The sequence below is a fragment of the Sinocyclocheilus grahami genome, unplaced genomic scaffold, assembly GCF_001515645.1.
Source record: "Sinocyclocheilus grahami isolate Dianchi unplaced genomic scaffold, SAMN03320097.WGS_v1.1 scaffold386.1, whole genome shotgun sequence".
NCBI classification, from domain to species: Eukaryota; Metazoa; Chordata; class Actinopteri; order Cypriniformes; family Cyprinidae; genus Sinocyclocheilus; species Sinocyclocheilus grahami.
This window is the reverse complement of record NW_015505565.1, coordinates 632712-658526: the sequence shown is the minus strand read 5'-3', so window position 1 is coordinate 658526 and position 25815 is coordinate 632712. Positions and strand designations below refer to the sequence as shown.

At 38.3% G+C, this 25815-nt stretch overlaps 1 protein-coding gene across 7 annotated transcripts in view; it reads right to left on the bottom strand.

Annotated features, from left to right (window-relative positions):
* The window catches only part of LOC107550052 (protein phosphatase 1B-like), a 45163-nt gene that overhangs the window by 3795 nt on the left and 15553 nt on the right, over positions 1 to 25815 (bottom strand). For 2 of the 7 annotated variants that reach the window (XM_016231275.1, XM_016231276.1), the window contains 5 exons: positions 15161 to 16006; positions 5794 to 5911; positions 4258 to 4369; positions 2129 to 2186; positions 720 to 1462 (listed from right to left, as the gene is read on the bottom strand). In XM_016231275.1, coding sequence (XP_016086761.1) covers positions 1151 to 1462; positions 2129 to 2186; positions 4258 to 4369; positions 5794 to 5911; positions 15161 to 15991 — 1431 coding nt within the window. In that variant the 5' untranslated portion in view covers positions 15992 to 16006 and the 3' untranslated portion in view covers positions 720 to 1150. Of the gene's footprint in view, positions 1 to 719; positions 1463 to 2128; positions 2187 to 4253; positions 4370 to 5793; positions 5912 to 15160; positions 16007 to 19053; positions 19526 to 25815 lie in introns of those variants that run through there. The other 5 variants (XM_016231277.1, XM_016231278.1, XM_016231274.1 and 2 more) reach the window with 4 other exon arrangements.

The following is a 25815-nucleotide window of genomic DNA, read 5'->3' as shown; positions in this document are numbered from 1 at the left end:
CACATACACACACACACACACACACACACACACACACACACACACACAGAAGCACACTACATAAAGAGCATAATAGAAGCTGTACCTGATGTTTACTACAGTACGTTAATATCCTATAACTATGATCAGCCACGAGGCAACCCAGGATACGGAGTACACATGCATCGCATGGCACGAGAGCAAACAGTTTTGTGTACTCTTGGCACGGCCCAGATTGTCCACTTGAACCATTGCCATTTCAAATGTTTGACTACTTGCATGGGTAAACTCTTCGGGTGTGAAATGGTGATAAAATCATTCAGGGGTAACCGTATTCACATCTACTTAAAGGGACAGTTCACCAAAAATTAATTATTTACCTTCATGCCATTCTAAACCTGTATGACTTACTTTTGCAGAACACAAAAGAGATATTTTGAACAATGTTTTCACCTATGCAATTGAAGTCTTTGATTGCACAAAGACTTTGTATGAACAAAAAAAAAAAGAAAAAAAAAGAAAACTATACTAAACCTAAAAGCAAAAAAAAAAAAGAAAAGAAAAACACAAACACACAAAAAAACTAAATCAAACTAAACAAAACCTAAAAACACAACAAAAGCTAAAAAAAAGGAAAAACAAACAACAACAAAAAACTAAACAAAACCTAAAAACACAAAACAAAAGACACATACATCTTCCAAAATATCTTTGTGTTTCATAGAATAAAGCCATTTAAGTCTAGAATGACATGAGGGTGAGTAGATGACAATGTCTAGGTGAACTCTGTCTTCAACACTTCATTAGCTTACACCTCCATGTCTCATTTTAAAAACACTAGGCTACGTACAGAGATATGAGAAAGTGCTTACTGCAGACAGAGCTGGGATATGCCAAGGTTAACCTCACTTGCAGTTGCAGAGCAGGTTTTTAGTGATAAGAATTCTGCGCAAAACTTCCTCTGTATGCGAATTTTACTGTTTACAGGGCTCACAAACACAAAACATCCACCCAAAGTGCTATTACAAATCCATAAAGACAACCAAAAACCTGCACTGGAAGTGCTCTAAGGAGGAAGATTGCCAAAAGCGACCTAGCAATCAGGGCCAGAGAGCAGGTCTGGGGAAAAGGGGTTGATAGCAGGGCTGGGTTTAGTGGGTACTAAATAGGGTCATGCAGTGGGGGCGCCAGAGAGCTCATCCAGAGACTGTGACGTAGCGGCTTCGTCCTGTCCCTCCTCAGCGCTGAGGGGTTCAGTGGCCGGGGACGGAGGGGGCGAGGGAGGTTCCTCCTTGGGGTCGGCCCGTGTCATGGCGCCTGTCCCGCAGGACAGCCGGTAAGTGGAGAGCGCCTGCTCCAGCACTTGGCGGTATTCGCCTCGGTGACTGAGCCGGAACTGTCGTAGCGCCTCCAGCAGATGGGCGGCGGCGGCAGAGCTGCCCTCTTCTTCCTCCTCACCGCCGGCTGCTCCTCCCTGGCTGTCCTGGTGCAAGACGCCAGTGTCAGTGGACAGAGCAGGTTAAGAGACCCCGCTAAGAGCAGGCCACCTGCCCTTGACCTTACACGGCCTTTTCATTTAGAAAGCAGCACGCTTGAGGAGCAATAAAATGTGGCGAATGTGTGTTCGTCTGTGTGCGCGCAAGGGTACAAAAGATGCAGGTGCTTGTCAACACACGTCTCTTCTCACAAGTCTTAGAGCAATAAACTCACTGAAGCATTACCAAGATGCGGACATACAAATACAACCCGTCACAGAGTGGCACAAGCACAGACGGACAAACAAAGCCAAGGCCTGCACAAAAAGCCTTGCATTTAAATCTTAAATGCAGAGGCATTGCTTTTAAAAATAGTGGTGTTTGGATGTTTAATCTGCCCTATATTTAAATCCATCTCTGAGTACCAGTTATGCTTCCCTAAGTAGGACATTTGCTAATCACTTGCTAAATGTATCACTCTCAAATGATCGAGGGAGTAAATGTATGCATGAATGCGTCACCTAGACCTATATTAAGTCAAAATACCTGCAGGTGTTATACATTAAAAGTACTGTAAGATGATGAGTAAATGGATGGACTTAAGTCTAAGCAAGAAGACTCAAGTGACCTTTTGTTCTGTTCTTATGAGATCAAAACAGCAAGGAAAAACTCACCCCATCTTCTTCTCTGTGTGGGGTTAGCCTGTTGTAAACAGCCTCAATTACACTACGTCTGGATGAGAGAAGAGAGACAGATTAGACAAAACTCTAAAAACCCTACTGAAGATAATAGTGAGAAACGTTTATATGGTCCATGGCAAAACCAGATGTTCAAAATAAATAGAATAAATACATTTTTTGCACATCATAAAGGGGGATAGTAAAAAAAAAAAAAAAAAAAAACCTTAAGCATTGCAATATTATTAGCTCTAGATTCCAATTTATTGATATTTTTAGCTGTATTCTTGCAAGAATCTATATTTTTGTTTATTTTCACATAAATATATGGATACTTTAATATATAATTTTATCTATACATTATGTAGTAGGAGTAATAAAAGTACAGCTATAATTTACCTCTTGACTCTAATTATATATAATTTTTTTCACTTTTTCACCTGTATGGTATATTCTTATATTTTTTGTTAATTTTCACAATATTTATATAATATAGTATTATATTTTATAGAATTATAACAACATTAGAAAAAAAGATATAATTTTCACCTAAATAAAATAAAATTCTGGATTATACCAATAAGCCAGTAATTATTTTTATGTTATGGACAATATTTGAGATGGTTGAAATTAAAAATCTACACAATCGTCTAAATGAATAAGAAATAAAATGGAGTGCTATGAATTTAGGCATCACAACATTACAATGTGTAAAATACAACACGCCTAACAGTGTACAATAAAAAAAATATTTTGAAATTTGGATTACATTAAAGACTGAAGTGCTAAACTGAATAAAAAAATAGGCACTACTAAATAACTACTATTAATCAACCTATGATAACAGATATTGATAAAGAAAAAAAATATTACACACCTCTGAAGACCAATGCACAATATTATTTCTATTCAAAGAACAATTTAGCAACAAATTACAGTTTTAAAGGGGTCATACGATGCGTTCTAACACGCCCCACATATCTACCTCACTATGTGGGAAGATTTGCATAACGCCGCCCAAATGTTCACGCAAAGAAAGAAGGCGTAACTTTTATTCTCACTGTAGTATTGTTGACGCTGCAGCCATGTCCTGAAGACGCTGTATGTTTCGTTGTGAAAGCGGAACTACTTTGTTTGGTCTTCCAAAAGAGGATGATATCCGCTTCGTCATGCCTAGAGCTGATCTGTGCTGGTCGCTGAGGGAATACATCAACTTTCACCGTGGACGAAGCGGAGTCCAGCCCGGGGTCGTCACATGTGGTTGCCACTTATTCGTCGGATCCTCCGGGCAGGCCGTTCTTGACCCCGCCGCCTCAGCTCACGCTAGCCCGGCCTCAGCTCACTCTATCCCGGCCTCAGCGCACCCCAAGCCGAGGCTTCCCCTCATGCTAGTCCGCGGTGTTGTTCGTTGTGAAAGCGAAAATACTTTGTTTGGTCTTCCAAAAGAGGATGATGATTCAAACGTGAGTTTTGGGCAGTGTAGAGTAGCTCTTGTTGTTTGTCATTTCTCTGATCACAAATGCAGACAGAGTTTTATGATTACGTGGCGCGATGCAATGCAACGCAACGACTAAAAAGACAGTATAAGTATTATAATCAGTAATTATGTCCCCACTGGATGCAACAAATGCCTCGTTTGTAATGGGTTTTAATGTTTTTGAATCATCGCTCCGGCCGGGACACGGCATCAACAGTATGTGAGGGGCGTAACATTTCCGTCTCGCGCTTGAGGTATTCGGCCAATCACAGCACACCTCGCTTTTTCAGACCGATGAGTTTTGTAAAAATCGACACGTTTCAAAAAGGCGGGGCATAGAGGAGAAACAATAATGTACAGTATGTGGAAAATAATGTGTTTAACTTTAAACCGCATAAACACATTTCATTACACCAAATACACAAAATGTTATTTTTAGCAGCATCATATGACCCCTTTAAATAATTTAACACTAAAAGAATCACTTATTTTTATCATGACCCAGATATTAATATAATATTACACCGCAATGTGTCTGCAGTTCACCAGTCCTAATACAATAGTATGGCAATTGCAAAATTTGCTTGATCAGCATAGATGTAATATGAAGGACCACAAGGACAAATGTAACTTAATTTTGGACCCCTACTTGCTAGCGAGACCACCACCCGGTGGCAGGTTGGGGATGCTCTCAGGGCGAAGGTTGTGCATGACATGGCTTAGATCTGGGATGCCTTCCTCCCCTGACTTCTCCAGGATTTCTGCAGAGAGAGACAACTATATTACACATGTAGGGCAACAAACTGCTAATGGAAGTGAGGCGTGTTTCCTCCACTGTGACTGCTGCTGTGAAACCTTAGAACGGTGTAGGCACAGGATCTACCAGCCCACTTATCGAAACAGTGTGAGAAAAATAATATCCAGCCAGAGAAAGAACGCCAAACAGGTTTCATCACAGCTGTCCTAACTACATGTCAAATGGAAAAAACACTAGAATTGTTTTCAGAATTAATATATTTTAACCCTCCAGGAAAGATCCTGCGAGCCTCCAGATAGTTTAGAGCATGCCAGAATGTTGAAAGAGAAGAACCAGAGGGAGAAGAGAACTGCAATCCAAACAATGCTCACTAGGGATGTAACGATTAACTGTGAGCCGGTTGAAAATCGATTCAAATATGTGAAGATTCAAATCGGTTGAGATGCTAAACAAATCGCGATTCAATTAGGGGTAGGAGTTTATATGCATGTCTGAGGGGAACTTACTGTCTTTAGAAAAGTGTAGATGGTATTTCTTCTTTTCATCTTGCCTCTGTATAATGCATATGAAAGTTCGTAAGTTCGCTGCTTTGTTTACAGCGGAAACCAGAAAACGCTTTAAGCGCCACCTGCTGGCAGAGAGTGAATCTGCGTCTCATTCAGCTCCGCTGTTTCATGCAGATATTTTTATTTTTATTATATTAATAGAGTTTCACAAAACTGAAGTCAAACCATTCCGTTTTTGCTTCAAATTTCGAAACTATACAATCTAATTTAGTTTAAAAACTGCTCATGTTGCAGGTATGCAGCATCTTTGTTTGGATCAAGATTAAAATGCAGTGGTTGGCTCTAATTTGAAAAGGAAAGAGCACAGACAAAGCCTTATTTTGTTTATTATGAAGATATTTATTTTATTTGTTTTATTTATTTGATTTGGGGCTTGTTTTAAAATTTCAATTTAGTTTTGTTATTTACATTTACATTATATTTAAATTTTGTAATTTAGCAGACACTTTTATCCAAAGCGATTTACAAATGAGGACAATAGAAGCAATCAAAACCAACAAAACAGCAGTAATATGCGAGTGCTATATTAGTATATTATTATAGTATTATATTTCAATTTCACAAAGAAATGTGCAGCATTTTGTCCAAGCAATAATAAAAGGACACATTTAATTTATAATTTGTCTTAAATCTCATTTTGCTAAAAAGAATTATAATAATCGTGAATCGAATCGTGAAATCAAAATCGTGAATTGAATCGAATCGTTACATCCCTAATGCTCACACAGAGCAATTTTAAACCCCATGACTGACACTTGAGGTCTGGTATTAGGACTTTTTGAATTACAAGATGGCCATTTCCACCACACTGGATGTACAATGAAGAAAACTGGCTGACAAATGAACAAGTGTTGCCTCTTACCTTCCACACGAGCCTCCAGGAACTTGTCCAACTCGGCCTCTCTCTTAACAGCCTCCTCTGATACCTTCGGTGCATTGGGGAAACATACTAGAACAACACTCATGTTGTCACGGCTTCCCTAGTTAATAAAAAGGGAGATTGTGTGTTAAAAAAAGGCAGTTCACTAGACAAAAATCCAACCTGTCAAGCAAGTGTTTATAACACCACACGCTTCTATTGTAAACCAATATAAATCTAGACCACCTCCGAATTTGCCAATATTTACCTGGGATGGAAATTTGTGACATCTATTCATAGTTAGACACTAAGCAGACCTAGAAAAAAATCTTCCAAGTGGAAGGGGGGAAAAAGCTTAGTTTCCGATGTATATATGAGCCATACATCACGAAAAAGCATGAAGAAGGTTACAGACTAATAACGGAAAGCCCTGACATCAACTTGAGCAAATCCATGCCCGATACAAGAGCTGTGACATCACTCACAAGGTCCCAGGCTCTGTCTGAGCATCTGGAGAGCTGGTGTCTACACAGGCAAAAGGCTTGTGTTTTTTGGAGGGTATTGGAGGGTTTGGATTGTTGAATGCCATGAGACCATCAGTAGCTATGTTTCCATCCACCTATTTTTATGTGCATTTTGGAGTATCGCATAAAAAAACCACTGGATGGAAACGCAAAGATGCTGAGTAGGATAAACTTTTTATCCGATAAGAAAAAAATGTGCATAAACTACGATGGAAACACACTTACCGAATAAATTCCTCCATGCACATCGAAAAAGTCATGTGACTTTGTGCTATGAGACAGGATAAATTGACTAACCAGCGGACCGATCTCGTTCACAGAATCTATATGTTGTTTTGGTCGTTCTGAAATGCCTGAGGAAAGTCTGTCAAAGAATTTCCGTCAACCCTCTACGGACACAATGAAGCTTGAGTCGCCATTGGCTAGTTCATTTTTTATTTTACTCGCCATACTTTTTACATGAAATGCATGAACGATGCAACTGAACAAAAAAAAAAGTTAATAAATAAAACAAAACATACTTTGTCTGTCTGAATTATTTTTTATGGTTGCATATGGATTTAATCTACCATTTCTTAGCAAATGGCTTTCTCTTGCCACTTGACTTCAGCCACCTCTCCACAGCTGATGATGGATCATACTGCTGAAGCTCTGGGCCTTCTGTTGAAATGAGGATTAGGTCTGAAAGGCGTGAGGATGTGAGACTGCTGCGGACATCTGATTTTATTCTCTTTTGGGCACTGAAGGCTCTTTCACAGTAGGCAGAGCTGATTGGCAGAACAAGAAGAATCTGAACAAGATGAAGAATATTTTGCATCTCATCTCTGTAGGGTTGCTTCAGCAGCAGCGTCTGGTACAGGCCCAAGAAGGACTTGCCATGAAGATCATTAGACACTCACCTTTTCAAGCGTCTCCATTCCCCAGGGATTTCTTCAACTTGACATCCAGATTGAACAAGCTTCTCTCTGAACCATTCAGTGAGTACCTTCAGCTCCTTGTTGCCGTACAATAGTTCAAGTTGTTTTCTGTCATCAGGCCACTTGTCATGGTTGAATATTGCAAATGCTGACATCACAGCGTGTGCATTTTGATCTTTGTTAACTCCAAGCAGGTTATCCAATTTAGCATGAAGGCGTTTCTCACAGGCTGAACATGCATGCATGCTCCATCTGTTTTCTCAGATTGTCCATCAGGCTCTCTCTTTCCCCTCTCAAGTCAATGCCCTGAAAAGTTGTGATATGAGCACCAGGAGTTTGCTTTTCCAGACACTGTGTGATGAAAGTTTCCAGCATACCATCTGGGAGAGGGTTGGTTTTCATGTAGTCAAGACTGGTCAAACAGCTCTCAAAAGGTGAGGTCTGCCTTCTGTAGAGTCTGACTTAATATCGCTATCTCGTGCAGCACATCAGCCAGGAAATGACAAAATGCAACAAACTGCAGATCCCTCATGGTATCGAAAACCTTTTCCCCTCTACCAGCAATGTCAGCATTGTGACTGGTTTGGGCCAAATTCTCCATATGAATGGCAACAGCGGCATACTGCCCAGCTTGGCTAACAAGATAGTCTTTTCCTCTCAGGAAGACCTTCAGTGCCCTGTTTAAATGAGGCACCCAACGTGTTCCTTTTACTGGCTTTGGTTTGTAGAACCTAGATTCAAGTTCTTCACAAACTGTCTGAAGTTCTGTTGCTCTTTGGGCTGAAATGGTAGGTTTTCCAAATCAAGTGCAAGGTGTCATTTACACGACTCACTAAGCTCAGATCTTTCAAAACCCCAAGAAGTGCCAGCTCTCCAGCCTGTGAGCCATACAGTGAATGTCTATCAGTTTTGGATTGTCCACTCTCAGTTTTGCAACAACACCAGCTGTTTGGCCCATGTTCACATTTGCACCATCAGCACAAAATTCAACAAGCTTTTGCTTCCAGTCATTTGACCAAATTTTGACATTGAGGATTGAACGCAGTCAGTCACACCATCAGCATGAGCATGTGACAGCTCTGTGACAGAGACAAGATGATTTACTGGCAACCCATCATGTACATACCCGACATAGATAGCTTAATTTTAGTTCACAGAAGAATCTGTTGCACCATCAATCATGACTGATATGTACTTGGACTTTTTCACTTTATTTTTCTCTATATCCTGTAAATCTGCGGCAATATTTGAAATGAGTTCAGCGCAGTGGACATCACTATCATACGTTGGAGAAATGTCCAGGCCATATTTTTTCTGCAGCATAATTAGTGGCTTCATCTGAGTGAAACTCAATTCCTCCTTTGCGATATAATATGCTGTATTCATTTTTACAGAAAGCTCATGTTTCTCTGCGCTGTAATTTTTTTAATTTTGAGTTTGAAACCCTTTTGCGATCGCAGATTCCTCTGGGTCTTCGCTTGAAGCCATCACACTATCACGACAAGATGCATGTCGTTTGCGGTTTGAGTGCGCTGTGAGATTTTCACATTTGAAACTGCGCAATCCTGATACAAAGTCTGTTTTACTGGCTAAGCTAGGTTTTCTACTGCAGTACTTGCATATCATCACATGTTCCTCCTCCTCATACAGAAGCCAATCAAAATCTGACAGTCTGGAACTTTCGCTTTTCCAATGCACTTTTTGATTCAGAATGCACAATCTTTTCTGCCACATTTGACGTGCTTGGCTGGGGTTCGCCGGCGCATTCACCGTCTTCTGTCTGCACAGAACTGGACTCTTTAATTTTCTTTGCGCTTGAAAACAAAAAATTATCAAGCGTTTTCTGCTCAGACTGGAATTTTCGCTTTTTTGCATCCATTTACATCCACAGTACAGTAAAGAAAGAACACCATTTAAATCTAATGTGTAAATTCTCTTTATGCAGCATCTCTTTCTCTCACGTTGAGTATGCGTGTGATAGAAAGCGACAGAGGGCGCTGTCAGCTAAGTGACGGTGTAATGCGGACTGAGCAGGTATTGAAATTATAGGCCCTTTCGCACCGCTTTAGTTCCAGAACTAAATGTACGGTACTAAAATACTGGGACGATTTTGCGCAAACTATTTCCCAGTACCATTTAAAGGGTTGCATTCGCACCGAGAGTGTGTACTAAGAAGTGACGTAAGCCGGTCGACAGCGGCGTCATTTGTGCGCGGTGTTCAACAACAGAAACAAAGAACTACGTTAACAACAGGAGGATGGAGGACGCTGTGATCGGAGCTGTGTTTTTGTTGTGTCTCGCAGGTTTCACAATGATGGACATGGAATGTCGACGTATACGTAAAGCGATTGAAAGAACGGGAAGGAGGACTAAGAATCTCCAACGACAACTGGCAGTGCTACATCTGCTACAAGTGCCTGCACTTCAGCGTTCGTCCATCTATCGCTGTTCTCCATACTTGCGAAATAAGTTGACAATGTTTAAACGGCGTTTTAAATCATGGCGGGTGAGGGGGTTTTCGTGCGCGTTTGGCCAATCAATGTCTACTTACGTCACGATTAGTACCAGTTGTGCTGGTTAGACCCTGCTCCGGAGTAGGAGCTAATTTGGTTCTCGAAAAAGGCAGTTCGGTACTAAAATCGCTCCCAGTTCCGGCGGTGCGAACATGCCGAAAAGTGGGTAGTTCCACAATTAGTTCTGGTACTATGAAAAGGTTCCTGCGGTGCGAAAGGCCCTATTATCTGCGCTTAATTTATTCTTTGCATCTAACTCAATCACCGGTGAGTAAAATCTGAAAATTTACTAGCCATTGGCTAATTAAAGAAATTTTTTTAGTCGCCTAGTGGGAAATTGACTCGCATATGCGAGCGATTTATTCGCATTGTAGAGGGTTGTCTGTGTAATTACGGTCTTACATGACTGCGTTCCCAAACAGCAGGCATCCACCTCTAAAAGCAATGACCGCATTTATTGTGTTACGTCTGCTCTCTCTGAAGTGCAAGTAATTTATTTAGGGGTGCTCCGATTGATCGGCTACGATCATTATCGGCCGATAATCGCTTTGAGATAATTGATCAGCGGTCTCTAAAAAGGCAGATCTAAAAAAAAACGATCTCAAGCTGATGATGCTGCCGTGAGAAGGTTTGGCACGACACGCAGCGGCACCATCTCAGTCTCTGTCCAGAGCGGGTGAAATAATTATAATGCTGAAGGTGAGGTACTCCTTCATATTTCTTAATTAAATAACTTATAAAGTAATTTGAAAACCTTGTGAGACAATTTCACAAACAGCGCGAGTGAATCACCACGCGCTCGCTCTCTCTCGCTCTCTCTCGTTTCCGCACCGAGTCTATTTTTGCTGAGCTGCAAGCACTGAATTAAAGTAACAGCACATTTTTTTGCAGTAAATATGAACATGGATTGACACAAAAATGTAGTAATTACACCATAAATAAATGTTTTGCCACTTGCTTGAGCAACTTAATATATAAATCTAGAAGTAAATGCAAAAGTAAAAATCATTGAATAATGTGTTGCATATATTTATTGTGCTTAAACATGTCTGTGAAAGATTGTATTACTGTACTGTGTAAAAAAAGAATAGCAATGTTGAAAAAGCATTTTCAGTGACAATGTTTGGATTTGAAATTATGGATAAATGTTGTGTTTGTGGTAAACAGCCACGGATCAGTAGTGGACTCCTGTGTGAAAGCACAGTCCGTGCTGCTTCCCCTCTCACAAGAGTCACCTAAGTCACCTTTCAAAAATGAAATTCAGGCCCTGAATAAATGTTTAAAAATCCTGATTGGAGTATCACTATAAATAGTTATAAATGATAAAAAGAAGGCTTTAAAAAGATCGGTATCGGTGATCGGTATTACAGCTGTCAAATATTTTTTTTAATTTCGAATATTCGTCGAATTTAAAATAAAAATCCACATTCGAATGCAAAAACATTGCATTCGAATTTTAGGTGTGCGTTAAGGAGGCAGTCTTATCAGCGGCGCACGATGCGATGACGATGTAAGTGTCATTGCATTATAATGTTTTTGTTAGCCTATCCAGTTGAAGCCACTAGATGCGGCGCTGCTGCGTTGTTCATTAAATATATTGTGGAAAAAGAGAACATCAATGCGGAGAAGATCTTGTTTACATCAAAACCGAAACCAAGCCGTTCACACAGAACGCATATTTCACGCATTTTCTAGAGGGACATCTATTACTGTTGCACTCATCTCGCACAAAAGAGCAGCATTTTTAGAAAGCCATTTAAATTAATGCAAGTTTAACTTGGAAAAAAACATATAGAGACTTTATGGCGGGTTTTTCCCCATCCCAATGCATCTCATGTTTTTAAATGAAAAAAGTACTCTGTGTGATTGGCTTTCCGCCCTTTGTATTAAACTACGCATACATACATGATGCTGTTTTGTTTATAGTGGTTTAAGCAACTTAATTATTATTGGTTTATAAACATTATGTACTTTTGTTCGCAGATATTCATGTTACCTTATGCTTTAAATGATGCGCCCTCTTGTGGCCTCAGGAGAGAAGCCAAAAGCTTTTCTTCACCCTAATTGAAATTATGCATTTTAAATTAGAATATAATTCGAATTTTTATCATATTTAAGTACAAAATTTAGTTTTTCAGCCATTTTGACAGCCCTAATCGGTATCGGCAGATACTGCTTTCTGTAATCGGCCTCAAAAATCCTGATCGGAGCACCCCTAAATTTATTACATATGAAAATTATTATATTCAGTGGCTTCTCCTAGTTTTCTTAGAGATATTTAGAGCCAGTTTATCAGGAAGTAATGATTTGGTTCTCTTTGACTCATTGGATGGAAAAAGTGCTTTATTCGCAAATGTTTTAAGCGATATTCCAGTTTAGCGCATATGTTAAATTCGCATCTTTGCATGGAAACATAGCTAGTGAAACACTTAAATGCAGCGGGGAAAAGGGAGTGGGGATTGTTTTTATAGAATCACGAGTTACACACAGCAGGTCTGTCTAATGAGACTAGAAGGACTGTAATGATTACGTAAAGACTCAATGATTCAGCTTCATAAGGCCATGCAACTTATGTAAAACAGAATAAATACACTTAAAAGATACCCACTGGGACAAAAACCAAAATTTAAAAGCAAAGTTGTCATTATTTACTCAGTTTTAATGCACACAGCAAACACAGCACAAGCCGTCAAGTCTAATTTAAATGCATACGACTAGGGCTGAAACGATTCCTCAAATACCTCGAGTAACTCGAATACAAAAAATCATCGAAGCAAATTATTTTTTTATTTTGTATTTTCATTTACTGTAACTACACATGGAACACGTGTTTCCCCACGGACCATTATTGCTGACGTACAACCAAATAAACACTGGACCAGACCATATACTGTATAAAAACAGGGACCAGAATTAAAAAAAAAAAAAAAGCGCTGGAGATATTTAAGACCGTAAATCAATATGGTGGCTAGCTATGTTTTGTGAAAGACTAAACGCCATTGTGCATAAAAATACCATAGAAAGAAAGTTAGTCAATATCACACGAAGAGTGCCAGTTTTCACCTCCAAAATCAGCATGATTACAAATGTGATTTTATTCAACAGTTCAATAAACAAGAAGGTAATATTATGAGACTTATGTTTTAGACACTATATTGCCTGTTTTTGCGTTATTTTGCCAACAAAAAATTCCAAACACAGCCACAGCGCTGTTTTGCGTCTCTTAGCAACATGACAGCAATTCGTTCCTGAATGAATCAACCGTTTAAATGATTCAGTTCAATCGCAATGAATCACTTCTTAACAGTGACTTGCTGCCACCTGCTGGCGGTTTTTTAGTTTAAAAAAAATTAAATATCAGTATTCAATGTTTTATGTTTAAAATAACAAAATATTAATTATGCATTTGTAACCGCAGGTTAAATGCATTCATGTCCCTCTGTGTGGGAAATTCATCCCAATGTAGCTGCGGTTTCCTCTACATTGCAAAGATGAATTTTGATACTGATATAATTTGTTTGGTAACAGCCCAAATGTCTTTTATTCTAATTGACTGATTAAATGTAAGAATTTGACTCAAAAGATGATGCACACTTTTAGAAAAAAAAAGGCTTTATAAAAGGTAAAAATGCCCATAAAATGTAAAAATTAAATTAAACTTATTGGAACAGATTAATTTCTATCACTGCTGTGAACTGGCCAGCACACAGAATATGAAGAATATCAAACACACACACACACACACCAGTACGTATAGGGACATTAAAGAGGGTTTTTCTCTCCAAATAACTCCAATTTCATGTTGCAGAAAAAATGTTTAAAAATTGTGTATGGAGTCTTGTTCTTGTTCAAAGTTACCTTCCTATCCACTGATTTTTGCCTCTCACAAAAGCCACAAAGCCTTCCAAGAAGGCAGTAAAGGCTTATGTCATGCTTGAGCTTTAGTTAGGCTGAAACTTGAAAGTTAATTTGCACAACATAAATGCAATGTTTAGGTATTATTATTATTTTCATTACTATTATTTTGATTTATGCCTTAGTTTTAGTTTGTACTGTGTACCTTTTTTAAAGTAATGTGAAACTGATTTTTGTATTTTTATTTATTTTATTTTTTTATTGATATATTTGTATTTTGAATGCAATTTGGCAATTAAATACATTAAATGGGTTTAGTTTTCACGGTTATTAATGTATGCAATTTCAGCAATAAAAAAATTTTTTCTAAAAAGAAAACAAATTAGTTGTTTATTTTAAGAGATTCATCTTATTATCTCTTGTATATTCAGTATTGCTCTTTAATAAAAGACAAATTACTTCTTATCCGATTACTCGATGAAATAATCTGCAGAATACTCGATTACTAAAATAATCGATAGCTACAGCCCTGGCGAATAGTTTCATTTTAATGAGTCAGTGGTTCTAAAATGCACTATTTTGAAAAATATTATGAAATTGTGACGTTTTGTTACCGTAGTATGGCTGGGTTTTGACAAATTTCACGATTCTATTTGATTCTGATTCACAAGTGTCCGATTCGATGTTGATTACTTTGTATATAGGCTACATCAAGTACAGTACATGCCAAATTTAAGGAAAAAAAAAAATCTCAACTAATGCTGTAAAATATACGCGAGTCAGTTGGTACTACATTACTATAATACTGAAGGTTAAAATGTAATTATTTGTATACAACTCAATTATGTTTTTATAATAACAGTTACATTTACATAATTATATTTCTACTCCAATCCATTTTTGGAAATTTAAACATTTAAATGGTGGTGGTCATAAAAACTTGACAGATTTATTTAAAGAAATGAAACACTGAAGAACAGTAATAAAAATTATAATGAATATGTTATATGGTGCATATATTTAGCAAAATGCTCCTCTCTAGAGTTCACGCTTCTTTTAAACTGAGGCGCCACAGCGATCTGTCACTCCAAATTAAACAGCACCAAAATGGCATTTATTGTTCGAATACTGTAATAAAATGGACAGAATCTGAAATGTGACACTGTTTCATGTCAAAAGTAACAATGCACAAAGCTTTTTGCGATTTCTTGGATGGGAGGTGCGCTTCAATGTTCCGTTCGTTAAATGAAAAAAGGCTAGAATGAGCATCGATTAAAATTGAGAAATCAATATTTTTTTTTACCCAGCCCTATACCGTAGGTTGAATCAAAATGTATTTTGTAGTTCTAAAAATATTCTTCAAGAACAGTCATATTTTATCGCACAAATACAATCAAGATCACTAGAGTCACAGAAGCACTTCTTCAACAAGCGATTTTGAAGTAATTTGGCTCCTAAATGTTTAAGGTAACTAAAAGTTAATGAGGGTGAGTAAATGATGACATTATGTAAATTTTTTGGATGAACTATGCTTTTGAGACTTCTGCTGTGATCTCCTCACCTTATGTAAACAGGTGTCCACCACAGAGTTGCAGATTTTCTCCAAGTCATCCCACACCTCTAGCCGAGAGCGCACAAAATCACACAGCTCCTCGTTGCTCATCACATCCCAGATGCCATCGCAGGCGAGCACCACAAACTCATCCTCTTCTGAAACACGTGGGATTTCAAACACCTCCGGTTCCGGAGATACCAGCTGCTCAGTGGGGCCCTTCCCATCCACACACTTGTAGTCATAGTCCCCCAGGGCACGTGACACTGCAAGTGAACCATTCACCCTTTGGATCATCACAGAACCTCCTGCGTTTTGAATGCGCTCTTTTTCACGAGGATTGCATGGCTTGTGGTCTTGTGTGGAGAACCGTACCTGTCCGACGCGGCTGAGTACGGCACGGGAGTCTCCGCAGTTGATGAAATAGAGGTGCTCAGGGGACACAAGCACGCCAACTGCCGTGGAGCCACTACGGTCCATGCCGTTACGTAGGTCCGAGAAGTTGCGCATGTACTCGTCGATCTTCAGGAAGCCAGAACGAATGCCACTTTTAACGCCCTCCACAGAGTCGGGCCCTGAACGGAAGTCCTCACTGCTGGTTATGATGTGCTCCAGCAGGTGTTTGGAGCAATAGTTGGCTACGCGGGAGCCAGCGTGACCATCGTACACTGCGAAGAATGACCAGTCGTCCAGGCCATGCGGTAGACCCAAAACGGCCGTGTGCGCATCCTCCATCTCAACCCTCCAGCCCTGCATGCTGCTCAGGCCAAAGCGTAGACTGTTGCCTGCTCCGTGAGCATTATGTTTCTCTGTCTTCGGTTTGTCCAAGAAGGCCCCCATGGCTTAGGACACCGTCTGCAAGAGAAAGAGGGATGCAAATGTTGCTTTACATGAGAAAAAGAAATACAAGAAACTTATGTACATATTACAGCAATAACAAAGTGCTGCTTGAGAAGTTAAAGGGATGCTTCACCCTAAAATGAAAGTTCTGTCATCATATACTCACACTCATGTCATTCCAAAACCGTAAGGCTTTGGTTCATCTTCAAAACACACATTAAAATGAAACCTGAGAGGTTTCTGTCCCTCCATTGAAAGTCTGGGTGTCCGAAACTTAAAAGATCCAAAAAAGTCAAAGGGGCGGCATAAAATGAAACCATAAGAATAGAGCGGTCTCATCCAAGATCATATCTCTTATGACATCTTTATAACCTTTTTGGATCTTTTAAGATTTGGCTACCTGGTCTGGAACAACGAAAAGGTAAGTAAATTACATTTTTTATTTTTAGGTGAACTAACCCTTTAAATAAAAGCACGTTGTTATAACTAAATGTGTAACAGGCCATTTAAATCAACAATCACTGGTTGGCCTTTCAGGACATTATCCAAACAAACACTTCAGCACACCAGCAAAGCCATAGCACTGACAACAATGTTCTTTAGCATTTACACAAAGTCATCAATCCTCTTTTGTTCATAAAAACAGTGCGTGTACAAATGTACGAGATGAGAATGAAGGCTGTGGAAGTCACAAACGTCTGCCGAGTTACTGACAGATCTTGATGTGATCTAAAGGCTACTGTAACAGCAGATACGAAGATAATAACAGACAAATGGTCAAAAGCAACTCGATATTTCAGACAAGCCTCTGTAATTATGTTCATTAAGACTAATTAAATACAGTGAACACAACAAGAGCATTAGAAGACTACTACATCAGTCATAAATTAGTGAGTAGGCAGCGATTAAAAAACAGGGTACATTGGAAAACATTCAGGATGATGCTAAATGAGAAATTCTTTGTAGAAGTGGAATGTACTAATTTACTTCACTGGTTAACTTAACGTATAACATCACAACCCACAATGCAAGGCGCTAAAGTAGTAGTATTTACCATAAAATGCATAATTTGTGGATGTGCAGCAGGTGTGTCCACAAAAGCAGAATAGTAAAGGATGCTTTGAACCTGATGGGGACAACTTTGAAATCAACTGGTAAACAATTGTACAGATATTTCTAACCAACGCTCATGCCTCATGAAGTTTCTACTTCATCCGTACAGTCTAAACTTAAAGATAAAAGTGTTTACCAAAGACAACTTTGTCTACGCAAAGCTAAGTGATGACACTTATTATATAATATGTGGTTAATAAAAAAAAATAATCAAAGCATATGAATTTACTGTTTGTCTTATTAATACTTTGTTACCCAATATACACAATCACTCCCATTCTTTTTTTAAAGTATCTTATGTTCACCAAAAATTAAATAAATTAAAAGAAAATGTTTTTTATTTAATATTTTACTGAATTTATTACTTGGACATCAAAGCTGAATTTTCAGAAGCCATTACTCCAGTCTTAAAGTGATAGTGATTACTCACCCCCATGTCGTTCCAAACCTGTAAGACCTTCGTTCATCTTCGGAACACAAATTAAGATATTTATGATGCATTCCGAGAGCTCTCTGATCCTCCCATAGACAGCAAGGATCCTTACATGATCAATGCTCAGAAAGGTAGCAAAGAGATCCTTAAAATAATCCAAAATTTGTGTTCCGAAGATGAACAAAGGTTTTACAGGTTTGGAACGACATGAGGGTGAGCAATGACAGAATTTTCCTTTTTGGGTGAACTATCCCTTTAAGTGTTACTGTTACATGATCCTTCAAAAATCATTGTAATATGCTAATTTGGTGCTCAAGAACAATTTGTGTCAATGTTGAAAATAGTTATGCTTCTTAATATTTTTGTGAACACAGATACATCAGGTTTCCTAGACGAACAAAGTTCAAACGAAGCAACGAGTTGTGAGCATGACTAGGATTTCAGCGAAGGGGTGGCTCAGAAATACAGCAGAAATGAAAGTTTCCTATCAAATTATCTCCAACATTACAGGAGGAGCAATACCTAAAAGAAAGAGTAAGAATGTCAAAAAAAGGCTTCTTGACAAATAGGCTACGCAGACCGATGGGGTGTGTCTGGACGGTAACTCAAGCTCCTGCATCAACTTTCATCTCGAGTATCATCTCTTCCATGAACCACGCTTGAAAAGAAAAACACAAACTGGTTTTGGCTATCTTTACCTCATCTTCAGGACAAGCACACACACAGACATTAAACACAAGAGTTTACCTCCGAACCACCGAATGCACACAAAATGCGCTTTAAAAAGAGCTTAGCAAAACTTCCAAGGCCAGAGGGAAAATGTATTATTGATCACTACTAAGACAGAAGGCAAAATGTATTTTTCATGAGTCTGTTTCCCCATCTAAATGCAGGATTAGAAAGTGTGTAGCAGCTTTAAGCTGCTTTGGGCAAACCTCAACCGTAAGACCATTACATGACTCCAGGAATAGCCACTGAAATGTATTACAAGCCCAAATAAGCCATTAGACAAATGAAAAGCGAGCCGCTTCATAAGCTATGTGATCACCGCCTAGGACCTTGACCTAGCGAAGTCCAAAAAAAGCCAGTAGGCAAATAACCAACAGTAAGTCAAGGTTTGCCTACCGATATTACAAGCAGGGTCATGGGATAGGTCAAATTACAGTTTCTTTCATTCTCTTAACGCATTCCTCTTCGCATGTCTGCTTATGCATTGCGAGAATGAGAACAGGCAGCGGACAGCATGACCGAGATCCAGTGAAAGTTCCAGCATTCAGAGGATCATGGGCTTGTCCAAACCAGAGCATGTGGCCCATCAGGGACTAAACTAGAGTTACCCAGAAGGGTGGTGCTCACAGCCAGCTTTTTTTGCTCACTACTCCACACACGACAGGCATGGAAGGCATGTGACCAAAAAAGGTGGTCGGGAGCTGGAGAGAGTGTTAGTGTGTGTGTGGTTGGATGAGGGCAAAGGTTGTTGTGCAGTGTCATGGCTGTCGGCTTGGCCAGTCCTCACCCTCTGAGCACAGCTCTATTTATATCCCTTCAAGCTCAGATTGGGTTACTTGCTTCTGAATGTTGGCAGGGGCTAAGTGCTGCATCCTTATGGCTGTCATTCATGCAGGGCTTCTTCCCAACATTCACGTTCAGACGTCCTTGTCAGATCCTCTTCTTTCCGAGGCCGGGATGATCTCTGTCAGGAGTAAATGGGCTGATCCATCATGCAGCGTTGGCTTTGATCAAACCCTGCCATTAGCATGGTAGAAACGCTCGAGAGGAAGCTTTGTTAATGCTTGAGCATCAAAACAAGCGCACAAGACCAGGTGCAGTAAACACACGAACGTTTCAGATCAAACACTAATAAACAAGCACAACAGCAGGAAATGAGGGGGGCTTGGAAAGGTGGCTTAATGTGGACCTGAAGAAGGGAGGATTGATACCGGACAGCAGAGTTTAGCTTTATCCCCTCACCACAAAGAGGCAAGATTAAACATGTATATCTGGTACATCTTAAATAAATAAATTATTTTCAATTGAAATGTAGTTCACTGTAAAATATTATGTATAGAGACTAATCATGCATTAATCCTGCCTGGAAGTGCTATGGATTAATCCCACTTTATATTTAGGATTTATTCATATCCGTTTCCCAATATAGGCCACTTTGAAATAGGATGTATATTCATTGAGGGTGACCCTTCATAGGAACACATTAAATACACATCTTTTTACTGGTGTCGCAAAAATGCCTTCAAATTTTTTTTCAGAATCGTTAACCTGTACACATGTGGCTTGAGCAAGTCTTGAGCAAGACTTTAAAACTTTACACAAAATCAATGACACAGACATGTCCAGATTATAGAAGCCCCGAGGCTGAATAAAGCTGAATAAAACAGCACATGTACATTTTATTCATGAGTTCAATCTACATCACCACAATAAAGGGGTCATGAACTGCCTTTTGCACTGTTCTCTAAAGTCCACTTATAATGTTAAAGATTTTTACATGAAAAACAATTTAGAAGTAAAAGGCTATTTTCTGTTCTGTTTTTAACCCCCCTCATCAGAACGCTCTGTTTGAATAGGGGTGGTGGATTGCAGACTCGGAAGTAAATGCCCACTGCTATGATTGGCTAACAGTTATGTATGTTTGTCTACATCCTTCATAGATGGATTCTGCTGTGATTTAGGTATAAAACGTATAAATACTCAGTACATATCAAACGATCTGTAATAACAGACAAAGCAATAATAAAATAATAAAAACAGGCTACTTGTGTGGTGCGACATGGTATCCAATACAGTTGACATAGCATCATCTTTTACTATAAATCTTTCTTAAAATTGTGCCTTGTTTGTAAACAAATCCACAGTAAAATGAAGTGAACAAAGGACCAAGCTTTTACTGACATAGTCTGGCACTTCATTAAAAATAAATGTAATGTTCATCAAATGAAGTTTATCGTTTGGTTTCTGTGTAGACCTGCACATGTCTTTCTCGTCATTTACCTACTACACATGCAAATCGGTGGGAGGGGCTAAACAGGCATTGATGTATAAGCGGGTGTTGATCATCTTCTGCGGAGGCGATGTTTAGACACACTATTACATAATAAAGTGGCACATTCCAAAACCTGTCTTTTAGGCAGACAATGAAGACAACATGGCTTCAATATAAGCTGTTTTTAGACTAACAAGAAAGTTTTGAGTTCTGAAACTCAGAATGTTTTATAGCACAATGACCTCTTATATATCAAGAGCACAGAAGTCCAATACATGAAAACAAATGGCTCCTATGAACTGAATCTTTTAATGAATGTTTCAAAAGAAAATGATTTGAATCAGTCTGGTGAATCCACAAAATGAACTCACCAAATCATTCAGAGTGGCTACTGAATCAACACACTAGTCTGCAAAATATCACTTCTAGTGATGTCTACTTTAAAATAAAGTTGTGTACACTTTTAGAGTTGGGTAATTTGTGGTTTCAATTTGATTCCAACGACTCAAAGCAGTATGTTGCATTTTTGTGGCACACCATAAAAAGCTTTTACTCTGTAAAGCTTTAATACTTTTAATACTGTAATACTTAAGATTCATAAAAACTAAAATCTGTATAATTACTGGTTGTGTATACGACATGGAATTAAGGGCACACTTTTGCATATTAAATAAATAAATGCATACGTGAATTATAAATAATGATTAAATAAATGCAAAGCACAATTGTCGGAAACACGGTACACAATACGGATCCATAGGGATAACTACTGCTATAATAACGGTGTAAACCAAGAACTCAAAGGAGAAGCATGTTCAAACAGGAGACACACAATTTACTGTTAGTTTTGATTGCTTCTATTGTCCTCATTTGTAAGTCACTTTGGATAAAAGCGTCTGCTAAACGACAATGTAAATGTAAATGAATGGCCCCTAATGCTTACAAAACCATGCAGTGGTATAGGCCTAACTGTCATATAATGTCTAATTTCCACCGAGCGGTAAGTTTCAGTACACTACACATTTATGCCCATTTAACTAGCGTGATCACAAAACTAACATGATAAAAGCGGCTGTTTGCATTTTTTTGTTGTTTACTTAAAGATTTAAATTAAAAAGCATCAATGTTTACCAGTTTTACAATAATAAATGATATATTGATCATAATTAATTAGTCAGGATTGAAAATTAGTCATACAGAAATAAAGTGTTTTTTACCATTTTTTCACAAAATAAAGAGGACACAATTATTCAGTCGCGTCTGTTTCTGTTTATTTGTAGTCACAGTATACGTCACAGTTAGAAAGAATGATAATTTCTATAATTTTCCATCTAAAATACAGCCTGAGTAGCAGGGAGAGCTCTCTATGATTATGATATTTTATATGACATACATGGAGCTAAATATGAACATCAGACAGTCAGGTTTAAAGAGACGAGACTTACTGATAGATAAAATATGTTTCTAAATAAATGCATGATTTTGATAGCTAGGGTTGGGTACTGGAACCCGGTACCAATATGGCACCGGTACCCATGTAACCGATATGTACTAGAACCGAATTAGAATGCATATTTCGGTGCCATGCCTGAACGATCGATTGAAATATTTGTCCTCTGGTTCTCCGAAACAGACGTAACAAGAAGGGATGCGCCGATCCAAATCGGTATCGGTCGGAGAGGGCCGATCCAAATCCGAGATTTTAATTTTTTCCCGATTGTGCAAATTATTCTGTGTTACTTCTGAAGCCATACGATAGCTTAATGTGAGCTACATATAAATATTTAAGCCCTTACATTAAAGTTCACACAAACTATTTTCTCCGCTGTGGCTGTCAGTCATTCGTTCAGCCTTTAAACCCTGGTAGCGTTCGGTTACAGCAGTCAGCTCGGTAAAGCTCTCTCCAAGATCATTCTGTGTTTCCATTATACTTGATTTGTAAATACATGTCTATGATTTTGCAAAAAGGACTTTATCTTCTTGCCGGAGTTTAATGTTGTTTTGTTACTTGCTACCGGGTGTCTGTGAGAACAAAACACGGGCGTAGAAAAGACTATAAATTGTTTTTAACGTGCACAGTAACTGAAATTTAAAACTGTTAAAAGAAAAGCTCAATAACTTTTGCACAGATATAATACACTACGCATCAATTTCTCTGTCTGCATAAATGTCAACAATTCTGTGTTTTTCTGTCAATATGGGGTGCTGTGTGTACATTAATGAGGAAAAAAAATTAACTTAAATGATTTTAGCAAATGGCTGCAATATAACAAAGAGTGAAAAATTTAAGGGGGTCTGAATACTTTCCGTACCCACTGTATATATATATATATATATATATGGTTATTTGTATGCATGTATGCATGCATGTACCAAGAGTTCCTGTAAAACCCCAACAAATTCCTTGTTTGCGCAAACTTAAGTGGTGAATAAAGCTCATTCTGATTCTAATAAGAAAGCAACCCTACAACAACTTCTGAAAGTGAATTTTCAGTGACAATGTTTGGATTTGAAATCAAAATAATGGAATGAATATAATGTTGGAATAAATTTTGTGTTTGTGGTAAACAGCCACGGATCAGTAGCGGACTCCTGTGTGAAAGCACAGTCCGTGCTGCTTCCCCTCTCACAAGAGTCACATAAGAGGGGAATTCCCCCCCATTTTCAAAAAAGAAACTCAAGCCCTGAATAAATGTTTACAAATCCTGATTGAAGTATCACTATAAATAGTTATAAATGAAAAAAAGGCGGCTTTAAAAAGATTGGCATCGGCAGATACTGCTTTCAGTGATCTGCGATCGGCCTCAAAAATCCTGATGAAGTGAGTTTGGAGTAAAAACATGTTATTAAATGTGGTATTTTTACGTGCTTTCAGATGGAGAAGCATTTACTACACAGAGCCGTAGTTCACTGAGAAGCTATGCAAGTAGCTTTCGTTATCACAGAACGATTTCTTTGATTTCATTATAGAGTGATTATGAACGCGGTTTTGCGTAGCTTGTCAGTGAATTATGGCTCTGTGTACTAAATACTGCTCCATCAGAAAGCATGTGATGGAGATTTACTACTGATCAAAGAACTGGCTTTACTGACAAGATGAGCATTACTATCGCATTTGATTAATCGTGCAACCCTAGTCGGTACCGAAATTTTAAAAATGAGAGGATACCAACATTTCTCGCTAGAATTTGAATGCTGCCGAGCGGATTCTTAAACACCGTTGATTGGCCACTGTGTTCACGCACTCAACAGATATCATCATGATATGATCATCATCGCTTCACACTCTTTATCGAGCATTCAAACAGAAGCGAATGATGAAGCGATGATCATTGTAGCCAAGCACAGACATATCTGTTGAGCGCGTGAACAGAGTGGCCAATCAACGGTGTTTAAGAATCCGCTCAGCAGCTCTCAAACTCATTGCTACTTTCCAGCATACACCACGCCTATCAAGTAAGGGTACTGTTGGCAGTGGAAACGCAAGCCCGATCGATAACTTACAATACTATACACCTACACCTACAATAACTATAAAGATAACAACAATGGTGTTTATATCAGCACCCACACCAACCCACAATAACATTCAGCTTTTAAGTGTGTGCTGCACTTGTGAACTTGGATGGCCCATTGTTTTTATCATTCATCAGCTGGAAAAAGCCGATTTTAACAATATTGTTCTCCATTCTCACAGAATTAGAGAGAATATAAAACGTTATAGTTTTTGCAGTTGCCATAATTGGTTTGATTGGGCTTTTAGAACTCAACAGATTTTAGAATAGTTTTATTATCAAACAGTGATCAGAAACCTAATAATGAAATCAATATACTGATTCAATCAATATGTATTAAGAGTACAATCATCAGGCTGCAACCTGAAACCAAATTTTAAGTGGAAATAAGTGAATTTTAAATAAAATAAAAATTAAGTGGAAAGAACAATTTCAAGTGGAATCAAACAAATTCAAGCCAATGCATCACAACAGGAGTGCCAAGTGCTCAATTTGGAAACCGTCTCTTTCCAAAAAAAGAAAGTAACATTTGTTTGAAAAAATTCCCCAAAATCCAATCATTACAATAGGTAATTGCATTACAATACTTGCGTGAGGACAAAAGATTTGCTTATGCAGAGTTCACCATATTGATCAACAGAAAGCTGCTTGGTTTGCAAGGAAATTGCTGTGAGCTGTGCTTCAAACATCGCTACACTTAATGCACAATGGACCTTTTTTGGCCACACAATTTTACTGATGTGACTACACGTTTATCAGGATAGAATGAGACAAAACAATACTAGACTAACGCCCTTAAAACGAATGACTGGAAACATCTAATGCAGTCTTCCGTGCACCGTGTTGAACAGAGGTTCTAGCCACTTTATGTTCAACATTTCAAATTAGAATTAATTTTGACTGTGATATGCTATATGTATTTATAGGCAGAGTATGTAGTAACAAAGTCAGTTACGTCCTCGTTTGGTTCTCAAATCAGCGAATACATTGACCGACTCTGACAGAGTTTCACAGATAGTGCACGAGAACTGTTACAAAGAGTTGCTCCTGTGTAGGGCTGCAACTAACGATTATTTTGATAATCGATTAGTTGGTCGATTATTTTTTCACCTAACCGATTAATCGGATTAAAAACACACTATTCCACATTCTGCCCAATGTCCTTAAAACAAACGTTCCAACTGAATGCTATGGAAACATACAGTGCTTAATTTATTAGACCACCTGCCATAATAAAGAGAAAACACATTTTAGGAATCTGTCAAATTGTTTAAAATCAAAAAAAATTTATTGTCATTTATTTATAACTAAATACTTTTATTCACATAACAAAAATGGCCTCCTATGCCCTTCATAGCTTGCATTCTTGCTGGCATTGTTTAAGTACTTTTTGACTGTAATTGGGTATCTGAAAAAAAAAACACTATAAAGCTCTCTGCCTTTCTTTCATAGATAACAGCAATAATTATATATTATAGCATCAGAAACAGCCTACTACTGTTACTAAAGAGCTTATGCATATTGGAGGACTAACCCATTCAGAAAGCTAAAAAATTATTTTGGTAATCACCAGTACTGTTAGTTTAGAGCAGCAGTGGCACAAACCATAATTTGTTAAAAACCTTACATAAATTTGTTTTAATACATTTGTTAAGCATTGTATATAGTGAATATAGTTTAAATCTCTGCATTAAAAATTAAAATAATAATAAAGATGATAAAGATGAATAAAATCACAAACTCAGTGGTAACCAATAGGTAA